Source organism: Ochotona princeps, chromosome 9 (assembly GCF_030435755.1).
Source record: "Ochotona princeps isolate mOchPri1 chromosome 9, mOchPri1.hap1, whole genome shotgun sequence".
Taxonomy (NCBI): domain Eukaryota; kingdom Metazoa; phylum Chordata; class Mammalia; order Lagomorpha; family Ochotonidae; genus Ochotona; species Ochotona princeps.
Genome location: NC_080840.1, coordinates 75,355,639 through 75,369,098, shown reverse-complemented (window position 1 = coordinate 75,369,098; position 13,460 = coordinate 75,355,639). Strand labels below are relative to the sequence as shown.

General features: G+C 45.1%; 1 protein-coding gene across 2 annotated transcripts in view; it reads right to left on the bottom strand.

The window, feature by feature from the left end:
* PIP4P2 (phosphatidylinositol-4,5-bisphosphate 4-phosphatase 2) overlaps window positions 1-10,968 on the bottom strand; it is a 62,312-nt gene extending 51,344 nt beyond the window's left edge. Inside the window, exon 1 of one of the 2 annotated variants that reach the window (XM_004597224.3) lies at window positions 10,748-10,968. In XM_004597224.3, coding sequence (XP_004597281.1) covers window positions 10,748-10,853 — 106 coding nt within the window. In that variant the 5' untranslated portion in view covers window positions 10,854-10,968. The remainder of the gene's footprint in view (window positions 1-10,747) is intronic. The other variant, XM_058668397.1, reaches the window with a different exon arrangement.
* Between the last annotated feature and the right edge of the window lie 2,492 nt (window positions 10,969-13,460).

Here is a 13,460-nt window from a genome sequence, read left to right as displayed (position 1 = left end):
AAGCAAATAAGTTTATAGATAGACATGCATGTATACATATTTATCTAGAGGAATTGGATAATGGAGGCAAGTATGTTGTGAAGACACATTGTAGCACGCATCTCCACTTCTGAATAAAAGATGGACTCTCAATGAAACTGTTAAATATATCTTGACAATAGGATGCTGCACTTTCTTCAATTGCTTATAGCTACAATGTCATGATACGCTTACACATGATTTACAGAATGATGGACTTGTGACTATTGTTGAAGGACTGTGTACTACTGCTATAGAGGAAAACAGCGAGGAGGCAAGGATGGGTAGTGTAGAAGGGGAACTCCTGAGCCTAAAGAACTGTATGAGAAATTAAAAATAAATATAAACAAAAATAAAAAATATAAATAAATAAATATATGATGACCCTTGGGTCCACACTAGTGGGCAGGACTATGGATTGCCCAGAGAAGGGGGTTTGGGGATGTGAGGGTGTAGGAGCCACCAGAGAGGAGACTTTGCATGTGTAGATTGATTTCTGGGCTTCCAAGGACCAGGCCTCTGCACTCTCAGGTAAATGAAGGAGCTGAGACCAGGTGATTTAGAGAGGGGAAGCCAAAGGGCATGTCAGGATCAGACCAATGCACCTGCCCACGACAGAGAGCTGGGCTGGGCTTTGTGGCATCACCTGCCGCTTGCTGGCACACAGAAAAACTACAGCTGGGTGGCCTGCCCAGCAAGGATGAACCATAGTACCTACCAGTAAGTGTCAGGACAGCAGATAGGAGCCATGCGAAACTGGGCCATGGCACCAACTGGCACACAAGAGAACCAGGTCTGGGGGCAGACTCTAGGGAATATGTGGGCTCACTCCTGTGGGTTTGCAGTATCCACTGGTTTGCATATGAGCTAGGGACCATGATGGGCCAAGCAAGTTATGACCATGGAACTCACCAACACTCCTAGGAACTGGGGTTGGGAGCAGGCTGCAGCAACCAAAGGCACACCCTAGAATTGGATCTGGGGGAGGGCTAGGATGCAGCACCCACCAGCACATGCAAAAGCCAGGAAAGGGGGCAGACTATCCCAGACCTGGGGCCTGGCACCCATTGGCATGAGTACAATCTGGGTCTGGGAGCGAGCCTGGTGGCGGGATTTGGGGTACTCCCCTACTAGGCCTCAGCTCCCACTGGGGAGCACGAGAGCTGGGGCTCAGGGTGGGTCACACCAGGCAGGGCTGCACCATCACTTGTCAGCATGTATATGGGCTGACTTGGAGGGCAGGTCAGGCTGGACTAGGCCAATCTTTAACACGCACTGACACTCATGGGATCCAGAACAAGGTGTGAATTTCTCAGGGCTAGGCTTCTTCACCTGCTGGTTCATATGAGAGACAAGGATGTGGACAGGGTTGGCAAGGCTAGGCCAACAGTTGGTACTAGGGGCGGGCCAGGTCAGAGAAGGCTGCAGCATTTGCTAGCAAGTGCCAAAACTGGGGCAGGACATTCCAGGCCAAGTTGGAGCATCACTAACACGCACAAGACTTGAGCTGGAAGTAGGTCTGGCAGGGAATTAAGGGGACTCCCATGCTAGGGTGTGGTTCCCACTGGGGAGTGCAAGAATCAGAGATGGGGGGACCAGGTTGAACATTTCTGCAGCACACCTTGGCATGCTTGTTGGCTGGATCTGCGGTAAATCGGATTAGGCTAGGCCACTGAACCAACTGGTGTTCACAAGAGTCAGAGTAGTTGTGGGACAGGCTGGGCTAGATTGTGGCATCCACCAGTTCACAGGAGGACCAAGACTGGGGGAACAAGGCTGTAGCACATGCTGGTGAATGTTGAGGCAAGGCAGGCCATACCAGACTGGGCTACAGCACCCACAGGCATGCACAAAACCTGGGGCTGGAGGTTACCCAGTAGAAGATCTTCCAGTGTTGAACATAAGAGACTCAGAAAAGATTGGGTTGGGGCAAGGATAAAATACTTGTTGGTTTGCATGTGGGCCCAGTTTGGGGGACAACCAGGCTAGGTTAGGCCACTACATCTGCTGGCACATACAAAAACCAGAATAAGTGTGGGCCATCTGGGCTTTGCTGCAGCATCTGCTGGCTAGTGCTGGGGCTGGTTACAAGTCACATCAGACTAGACAGCAGTATCCCCTTGCAAATGCAAGATCTGGGGCTGGGAGTGCGCCTAGCAGAACTGTGAGTACTCTTCTGCTAGGCTGCAGCTTCCACTGGTAAACATGAGAGTCAGGGCTGAAGGCAGGTTGGGATGGACAAGGCAATAGCACCTGTTGGTGTATGTATGGGCTGGTTAGGACTGAGCTAAGCCGCAGCACTGATGGGTGTGTGCAAGAGTTGGATGTGATGCATGACGGGCCAGACCAAACTGCTACACATACTGGCATGTGCAGGAACTGAGACTGGGGGTGGGCCTGATGGGGTTGTCCATGGTTTCCCCTATGAGGCAGAAGTTCCCACTCGTGTGCATAAGGGCAGGGCTTGTGCTGGGCTGGGTTGAGCTAGGTTGCAGCACCTGTGGAAGACTGGGCTGGGTGCAGAACTGACCAGGCAACTATGTTGACCAGTATGTGCACTGGCTAATGCAGGTGATGGACTGAATGGAACCCCGCACTAGCTGGCACACACAAAAGTCAGGTCTGGGGTCACCCCAGGTGGGGTTTCTTAGGGGACTCCCCAACTAGACCACTGGACTCACTCTTTGGCTCAGGGAAGATCACAGCATATGTGATCTGACTTTGGAGTGTACATATCCAGTCTGGGCCTCCTTAGTTGCTGATACCTGTGCAATGGATAGCATATCCAGAGGCACACAGGGGACATGACAGCCAGCTCACTTAGGCCAGCAGAGGAAGTCGAATGCCACGTCAGAGAATGTCAAGCAAAACAGATTGGACCATTCTCCTGGCCAAGCTTCAGCAGCAAGTGTCTGGAAGTGTGGATGCACTAAGGTGGGCTTTGTCAACCAACAGACCTTGGAAAGATTTTCTCAATCTTGGAGCAACAAAACCATAATGCTAAGGGAAATGAGCCAATCACAAAAGGTTAAATACCACATGTTTGCCTTAATTTAAGATGATATGATGTTATGTATAAAATGTTATGTTTTGAATGTTATATGTTGTGTATAAACTAAAACTGAAGTGTAGGTGAGGTGGTCACAGAAGGTGGCTGGGAACTCGCATTTACTTTTAACATATTGGTTACTCATTACTATGTCAATTAATTCCATAATGATGTAAATTTTTGCTGATGGTATGTTGGAGCTTTCAATTGACTGGGATGATACTCTGCTGGCTCTGTCTTCAGACCAGAGAGGGTATACCTAAGAAGCCGTTGAACTTGACGGGACAATAAGATGCTGGACTCTATGTTTGGTATACGCTTGCAATGGGGGAATCTCAACTGAACTTGAGCTGTGGTTATGCAACAAGGTGGAGGAATCCACCATGGTGGGAGGGTTTGGGGAGGGGTGGGAGAACCCAAGTATCTATGTAACTGTGTCACATAATACAATGTAATTAATGAAGTTAAATAATAAATAATTAAAAAAAAAAAAAACAACAACAACTCAGAACTATCAAAACCACTCAAATAACATCCTCGGAACATTCTTTCCCACGTCGGGGTCTCTAAGGTCCGTCGCCGATTCCCAGGTGCTGAAGCAGTTTGACAGCAAGGAGTGGCCTCCTTCACTCCCCACCTCTAACTTCCCATCCCACAGATACAAGAGAAAAAGAACAAATTTGTCCTACCCTCCTTCCTCCATATCCCAACCCTCTCCATCCTAATCACTGACCACTTGAGCGAACATCCTTCTCAATTATGTAAGCACCATTAAAAATACAACAAATCTTGATATTTAAAAGTATCCACATATTGCAAGGCTTTTAAGAAATTAAAATAATACATTTTAAACAATCTATCTTGCAAGTCTGGAATCATTTATTTTGTTTCTAGTCACTGAAAATATTCCCTCAAGCAATTTCAAACTCATATCTTTTACAAAGGTGAAAAGAATAATCCTTTTAAAGAATAACTGTACTTCCTAAAAACTTAAATGTATGTCAACATAAAGGAATATTAATCTCCTCATTGGAGTTAGACAGATCCAAGGTGATTTTGCAAATAAAATGAAGGTACATTAGACTATTCTATGAGATGCAACGAGTAATTCTTCAGTTTCTTAAAAAGGACTTGAATGTAAACACATGTAAGTGACTCTCATGAAAGTCACTAATGACCTCCATGAGACTAAACTCAAAATACATGTTTAGTCCTTATCTTTGTTGTATCTTGCTGCCTTTGGCCTGTCTGACAATTACTGTCCTGTGGTATCTTTCCCCCTTTGAGTCTTTGCTACCACCATCTACTGCTTTTCATCCTACTCTGCTGGCACTTAAGCATGCTTTTGTCCATCTATTCACTAAATACAAAAGTTTCTTAAAGCTTTGCCCGTGTCTTCCACTTTCTCATTCTATTTCCCTAATGAATATCATATTTACCTTCCCAAACGATTTCCACACTGTGATACACATGAAAAACTGCAATATTGATATGGCTACGAAAAGCTGTAGACTAGTGACCAAAAAGCTTTAACTGACACATGGAGGTTCCAGCATGGTACACCTAGTGGGGCCACAGGAAACTCTGAGTCAACACCCAGAGATAATGCACAATTTTATATTAAAGCCCAGGCCTCACTTCTCGGTTCTACATTTGCAGATCCCATTGCCATACTCCTTCCCCGGGATTTGAAACCTGAAATACAACCATATCTAAAACTAAGCTCATTATCTGTATTTCCCAAAACTTGGTCCTCTGGTGATATTTTCCTAGTGTAGGTAAGCACACCACTGAGCTGTACAAGCCAGAATTGTAGGAGATACCCTGGCTATTACCTTCTCCCTCTCAATGCAATCCATCTTTAAGTCTTGTCCAAGCCACCTCTTAGCATCATCCCTTGTACAAACACCTCTGTCCTATCTAAGTTGAAGCAAGCTCTGTAATTCATTGAATCTGCCTGAATTATTGAAGTAGTCAAGCAAGTTGCCTATTCTAATCTGCCTTTTGTTGCAGTCCCCAGTCTATAGAACCATTTTTAACAACAGTAATAATAGGGCCTGGTGTGACAGCTGAGTGGCTAAATCCTTGTCTAGAATGCCATATGGGTGCCAGTTCATGTTCCAGCTGCTCTAATTCTCATCCAGCTCCCTGCTTGTGGCCTGAGAAAGCAGCAGAGGATGGCCCAAAGCATTACCTGCATGGAAGACCCAGAGACGCTTCCTGGCTCCTGGCTTTGGATTGGCTCAGCCCTGGCTATTGCAGCCACTTGGGTAGTGATCCAGCAGATGGAAAATCTTTCTCTCTGTATCTCCTTCTCTCTGTAGATCTGCCTTTCCAATAAAAATAAATAAATCTTTAAAAAACAGTAATAATAAAAACTGAATCCAGAGGCCAGCACTGTACATAATGGGCACCACCTGTGGCACCAGCATCTCATGTGGGTACCTGCTGAGTCCCAGTAGCTCAGTTCCCACTCCAGCTCCATGGTGATGGCATGGGAAGGCAGTGGAGGAGGATCCAAATCCTAGAGGCCACTACTTCCACCTGGGAGACCCAGAAGAAGATTCTGGTTCCTGATTATGGACCAGCCAAGCTCTGGCCGTTGAGGTCATTTGGGGAGTGAGCCAGCAGATAGAAGATGTCTCTGTTTCTCCTCTCTATGTAATTCAGTCTCTCAAATAAAAATGAAATAAATCTTAAAAATACATATATCGAATCCAGTCATTTCCTATCCCCTTGTTTAAGGCAAAGCTCCTTAATACGACGAACAATGCCCTCAATGAACCAACTGTACTCATTGCTTTGATCATTTCTGCACTACAAATCACTGAAGCTCTAAGCGGCTTAAAACAGATATGAAAATTACATGTTATTTAGCCTTAGTTGGATGGTCATTATCTAAATTCTCTTTGGCAGTCACAGGAAAAATTTGGCTGGGGCTGGAGTCATCTGAAGACTCAGCTGACCGAGGTATCCAAGATGGCATCGTCGCGCATGCCTGAGGTCCGCATCCACATAGCTCTCCCAGTGGCTCACTCTGGTTTCGTCACAGAATAGCAAGCTCAGAGTACTGACTTCCCAAGTGACAAGTCACTCTCCCTACAGTACACTATATAGGATACCAAATCAAAAGCTATGGGGCCCAGCGTGGTGGCCTAGCAGCCAAAGTTCCCACCTTGAACTTGCCAGGATCCCATCTAGACGCCGGTTCTAATCCCGTCAGTCCCACTTCCCATCCAGCTCCCTGCTTGTGGCCTGGGAAAGCAGTCAAGGACAGCCCAGGGCGTTTGGACCCTGCACCCACGTGGGAGACCCACAGGAGGCTCCTGGTTCCTGGCTTTGGATTGGCTCAGCTCTGGCCTTTGTGGTCACCTGGGGAGTGAACTAGCACCTGGAAGATCTTCCTCTCTGTCTCTCCTCCTCTCTGTACATCTGACTTTGCAATAAAAGTAAAATAAATCTTAAAAAAACAAAAAGCTATAAAATCTCTTCTGACGTAGGCTGTGAAGTCAGTGTCTCTTCTGCCTTTTTTGTGGAATCTAAATCCAGACCAAGAGTCAGTCCGAACTCCTCAGGAAGATCTACAAAAGTGCTTGAGGATTAGGAGACATAATGCTCTAGGAAGAGGAGCATTCGGATAACATCACCTACAACAACCTCTGCAGCTCATTTTGCGGCACTCTCCTTATAGCTGTTCCCACTTTAGCTGCACTGGCCTTCCTTCAGTTGCTGCCACTTGTCAAATTCCATCCTCCTAAAAGCTTTTCCCCACAATGCTTTCTCTGTTTGGAATGGTCTTCCAGTTTCCCTTTTCCCAAATCAACTTTCAGATCTCAACCAATCCCGAGGAAAACCTTCACTGACTCCTCAAACCTGGTTGTATCTTAATATATACCCTTAAGGCACCTGAATGCATTATCAGGCTTGTGTCATTCTCACAGCACTGCACTGTGTATTAGCTGTGTAACTCTGCCAATCACACCTCAGAATCTTCCACTACACTGAAAAGGCCGTTTTATCGTACTATCCCAGAGTTTTTGTTGTACCCAAATACTTACTTGCTGAATGAACAAAACAAACTTGGTAAATCAAACTGTCCCATGTAACAAGTTATTTTCCCCTTATGAATTAGAATGACATATATAATATATTCCTATGTACCTATAGATAATATATTCCTATGTGCCTAGATAATTAGATAACCACAAATATAAACAATTTTTCACAGAGGAGATCTTATATATTTAAAGGTAATATCTTCTGTCATATTTTGTCTTAAAAAAAGGAATCTATTAGCACATCCAAACTGTGTTTGTTTTGTAGTGTATCTTCCATACTCCTTTCATATGGGCATAGAGAAATCTTTCACTTCTGTGCCTAAACAAAAGCTAGCCAGACTATCCCGTGGAGCGTTCCAGGCAGGAAGGCAGAACTTCCCTGCTCTCTGTGGAAACCCTGTTCCGACAGCAGAGAACACTAGAAGCACTCCATTGGAAGCCCAGGTGGTTTGTTTCTCAGACCACACAGGATTCTTTTTGGTCTAAAATCCAATGTACAATGCTGACTGCTGCAGGCTGTATTATTAATAACCTGTCTAACAAGAAATCCACCATCAAATTTCAGTCTAAAGTGGAATATTGCCATCGTGGTTGTAGGACTATTCTTATTCTTTAGAAGGTAACTCAAAAAGCTGGAGAAAATATCCACTTGATATAGGTTTTGAAAGCTTTTCCTTTAAATAAATGCTTCAAATAATTACAGTTAGCCATGTGAATCCTCAGTTTATGCGGATTGGAGGTCTACTTTTTCAAAAACTTCATCTTGGTCCAGCTTGGTGGCTCAACAGACGAATCCTCCACCTTCAAGCACCAGCATCCCATACGGGAGCAGGTTTGTGTCCCAGCTGCTCTGCTTTGCAGCTAGCACCCTGCGTATGGACTGGGAAAGCAGAGTAGGATGGCTCCAGTCCTTGGGTCCCTGCATCCAAGTGGGAGACTCCGAGGTAGCCCTTGACTCCTGGCATTGGATGGACTCAGCTCATGCCATTGTGGCCATTTGGGGAGTAAACCAGTGAATAGAAGATTTTTCTTTCTCTTTTCTCTCCTTCCCTCTGTAAATCTACCTTTCAAACAAAAAAAAAAAGAAAAAGAAAAAGAAAAAATGCGTCTGTAATGGACATGCACAGAGCACAGAGTCTAGTAATTATCCTCTAATACGATAAAACAGCCATTTACAAAGCATTCATGTTGTATTAGGTATATAAGTAATGTGGAGACGATGTAAAGCATGTGGGAAGATATGACAGATACCACATGCAGCTACTGCCTCGTGTTACGTAAGAGCCTTCATCATTCACGGACCCGGACACCAGCAGAAGTTTCAGGAACAAATTCTATTTGGGTATCAGGATGTGCACTATATATAGTATAACATAAACTAATGTTTATTATCAAAAATTAGATTCCATTTCTGGTCTTTTGGATGTCAACCATCAACTCTAATTGCACTCCAACAACTAAATACATCCACACTGATAGCAGAATTTTCTCTCCTGTGTGTAATTCAGTCAAACACTACCCTTTCTTCTCCACACTACAACACAAGGCTCCAGGGGGCCAGGGGTTAGTGGGTCGTGTTCACCCGCAGCATGGGCTGCTCTGCTCAGTTCCTGAACGAGTGAACAGTGGTGCTCCTCCACAATCAGAGCTTGCATGACATGATACTTAGGAAGATGCTTGCTTGTTATTGATCCAGAAAAGACAGTCTGTCAGATTGCAAGTTAAGTTGCATGACTTCTCATTTATGCTTCTTTCTTTGTAGGTATTATGTCACATAAAAAGCAGTGTTTCTAATGATCTACTATCCAGTCTCATTCATGGGTTAAGAAAAAAACTTCAGCAAAAGGCAGACAGAGTTTTTTCTTTATTATTATTATTTTTGCTAAATCTCTAGGCTTTTCTGGTTGATCAATTTCCTACTTTTTTTTCTAACAGCTGAACAGAAGTTGTCTGTGCTTAACTGTGTGTGTGTGTGTTAAGGAGTCTAGTCAGATTAGACAAATGCATAGTAAATAGTAAACACACACACACACACACACACACACACACACACACAAATAGGCCCATGAGCAGAAGCATTTTGAGGAAATAAGTTAGCCCACTAACTGAAAATTTAAAAATATGATCCAAGACTGAGGCATGAAAACAGGTTATAGGACAGTTACTGAAATCCAAACTTGATCTCTTCATAAGTTGTCCTCAAGGGCTGAGTTGATGAAGCCAAAAGATTCCTTAGCAAGTGTTTCAGCCTAGTTGGTGTCGTACAGTTTAGATGACAGTGAAACATTAATATCAAACTGATCCATTAAGACACCCCCACCACCCTGGTACCTGATTCCACCCCACCACACACTGCTGCCCGGCAAACAGAACTGCTGGGTTTGCTGTGGCTAAGTCTCCATCTTGCACCTGTACTTCCCAGGGCCTCAATCACAGTGAATTATTCTCAGCTAAACCTCTTTTTTCGTCCTGCTCCTTGCTAAGTGTGGATTATGTAGACTTTCAAGCTATAACATGCTCAGTGGAAACGTCAAGCAGTGGACAAGTTCAACCTGCTCTACGGCTACTCCATTTCCAGGCTGGACCTTAGTAAATGTTGTGATATGGGAAACACTTACTTGCCCATACTTCCAAAAGCATTCTTAGCTTCCCAAACGAGACGCACTTAGGTTACATTTGCCTGTGCTATACTGGGCCAATCTTTTCACTACTCTAAATGGTTTCTGAAGGTCTTGCCTTCCATTTTCCATATCTCTTGATAATATAAGGTGTACTGTTCCTCCTATAGTAATCAAAAGAAAGGCTCAGAAGACAGATCTTTAAATAAAGCAAAGAATTTCACAAACAGAGCCCCTGCTTTCTACTCTAGATGCTACCACCCTCCAACTTTTTTTTAAAATCTATCTTAAGAAGAAAAACAAACAGAAAGCAATCCACTTCTCCTTTGTTTAGAAGTTAATTTTCATTGCAACCAAGCTACGTCTTTAAACCACCCCCAAGTTTCTTTTTGTCGGAAGTAAGATTCCTCCCCATTCATAACTAAAGCTGATACAATCCCTGCAAGCAGCATGCAAGCAGGAGTATTCTGAAAGGGCAGCGATTTCACATATATTACGACTATTGATCAAGTACATCTATTTTGGTAATTTCCTGACTGAGCAAGGCAGCACCGGTGGATGAATAGTACAAGATGCACATTTTTCAAAGTCAAGTCCTTTCAAGGACAGAGGCCAAGGTGAGCCCAACTCCCTCTTGTCTCAGCAATCCTAAAGGCTCTCTGAATGATCGTCAACGACGTGCGCCACCTCCCAGGGACACCTTAGGGGCTGCTCTGAAAACAGCACAGCGCAACACCCAAGGCGCAGCTTGGGAAATTCACGTCCCATCCTCACCCCGGGGTAGGAAGTGGTGAAATACACACTCGCTCCACCAGCAGCAGCAGCAGCACAGCCCTCCGGTGAAGCGAACGAGGCAAGCAGGCATTGCCCGGGGAAGGCACAGTCCGCATCCTTCTCCCCCAGCCCCAGAGACAGAGGCTGGCCTCCTCCTCCGAACAGAGCGCCCAGCTCGTTCTCATTCAAGGCTGTTGCCGGCAAAGCAGAATGGTCTGTGCTGGCCTTACCTCTGGGGCTGCTTTCTTGCAAGTACGGTGGGGCCGTGGGAGTGACATTCCCGGAGTGGGATGCTGACAGCAGTGGCGAGCGTTCGTCCACGCCGTCAGCAGCCATGACTGCAGCAGCGGCGGGGCCGGGAGAGCAGGGCCGGGTTGCGGTGGAGGTGGCGGCGGCTGCTGCTGCTGCTGCTGCTGCTGCCGCTGCCGCCGCCGCCTCCGGGAGGGCCCGGGATGTGTCACAAGGCAGGCGGCGGGGGAGGGGAGGGTGCGGGCCCGGGAGGCGGGGAAGGGAAGCACGCCCCGCGGCCGGACCGGGGGAGGGGACCCGGGAAGGGGACCCGGGAAGAAACGCCGGAGCCAGAGCCCAGCCTGCCGAGAGGAACCCTGGAGGAACGTTGGGAAAGGCGAGGAAGGGCTGGAGTGAGCAGGGGGCGGGGGCCTGGATGGGATGAAGGTTTTGTTTTGTTTCGTTTTTTTCTACTGAATTAAAAAACGCATTAGGAGCCGCCCGAAAAGGCCAAGGAGAAAAGGCCCGGAAGCTGATTACAAGAAAAGGAGAGCAAAGGCAGATAGCATGTTAACCTCCTCCTCCAAGGGAGAGTGGGAACTCTGGGCAATTAAACTTGACTGCACTGATGGAAAGACATTCCCATGAACTTCAAGCCCCTCTTCTGTTTTGAAATGCTTTTCAGCATCTGTTGTCCAAGAGGAAGCAAATGGCCACCTCAGTGTTGGTTTTCCGCACGGTCCCACATGTTTAACAACGTGCGTGTTGACACTCTGCAAGGCTGGTGTTGAAAGCAGGCATAGTGTGCCGGCCTTCACAAGCTTCATTTTATAAAATAGGTTTCCTTTTCAGCTACTTTTTTCATTCCATAATGTCCCTGATAGCACACATAGAATCTTGCTTATTAATAATCTAAGACAATTAGAAATAATTTTCTTGAGATGTTTTAAAATATTTTTTTACATGTGACAGAATAAAATACACAAAAAAGGGTATTACCTTGTTTTCCGTGTTTATCGTTTTTTTTTTTTTTTTTACTTTTTGGTTGCTTGTGCCATATATACCAACATGGTTTACAAGAATACCAAAACAACAGGCAACTTCAGAACCAAGATGGTGCCCTAGCCACTGGCCTATCCACTGTACATGCCAGGGCACCATCTTGGTTCTGAAGTTGCCTGCTGGCTCAGACAAAAAGGACATCAACCATGAGACTGGTAGGCCCTGCAGTAGGCTGCACAGCAGACTTCACACTGTGGAAACTGCTTCCACTACTGCTTTAACAAGAGTCCTCTGTGGACAGTCTTCCTCCTAGAAAATCCATTTAGGCATTAGCTAGGGAGTCAGCAAAAAGCGTTTGCTATGATTCAGCATCTTCTAGGATTACTGACATCAAGCTAGGGTGTAAGGATCCCCCTATGGTGAGCCCCAGGAGCATGTGTGTATGTCTCCAGGAACCTAGAAACAAAGCATTGACATGCAATGCTTCCTCCGGAAATGCTCACAGTTTATCAGGTGCTGCAGGAGCAGTCTGAAGGCCGCGAGTTAAGGACAGAATCTTACTATGGTGGGCTCCCACCCATTTTAGCTGCTTTGCTGTTCTGTCCACACTCTACCCCTCACTGAGTTGATGAGGTCAGAGACCATGTCTGTCGTGTTCATGAGTGTATGTCCAGTTTCTAGGAGAAGGCCTGGAACATTTAGTAAGCACTTGATGTTTTTTGTCTTTCGGATAAGAGAATTCATGAACAAAGCCTAGACAGCCCCAGAATCTTATGAAGACCAACTTTTTGGCACTGGGAAGTTAGGAGCACCTCTGGGCTTTTGGTAACGATGACAATGTTGCTATTCTACTGATTGATTTTGTTTTGCTCTAGTGTATCCCAACAGATAAAAATTTCTTTTTGCTTCAGGTAATAATCAGTAGAAAAGGGTTATATATATATTTTTTCCTTTTTAGCTTATTTATATGTCTCCTGCATTCATTTTAGAACTCATTGAGGGCTAATGACAGGTATTCCTATAATACAATATAGATTGTACTGAAATTATAAAAATATCTCCGGTAAAACCAAGTTTCACAAAATGCCAAAAACAACTGCTTCATTATGTTAGTATCACTTCATTCTAATGTAGAGATAACACTATGGCTTATAGTTACTCAAGAAATATTAAATAATTCTCATCTATCCAATCACAATGCCTTGTCGTCTTTGTTCAACCATGATGCGTCTACTGGGACAAAAGGTTCAGCATCAACAGGTAACACATGCGCTGCATCCGGTCAAGCTGCTTCGTCGGCTACTCATCTCTGCAGAATGAACCGCACGAAAACCCTCTACCAGAATGTGACATGTTGGGTGTTTTTCATGACCCCGTATAGGTCAGTTTGGTAGTGATTCTTTTCAGTTCTGTACTTATGCATATTCTGTGTTTGCTGGTTTTTACTAGGAAAGTGACATGTTGAGTATTTTTCATGACCCCGTATAGGTCAGTTTGGTAATGATTCTTTTCAGCTCTGTGTTTATGCATATTCTGCGTTTGCTGGTTTTTGCTGAGGGTGAACTCAGCTGGGACATCTGGGATGAGTGGGCCAGGTATTTCCCTGTAGTCTCTCCGGACCCCTTCATCTGCTCGCTTAGAGCAGCATTCGTTTTCTTTTTTTTTTTTTTTTTTAAAGAATTATTTTTTATTGGGAAGTCAGATTTACAGAGA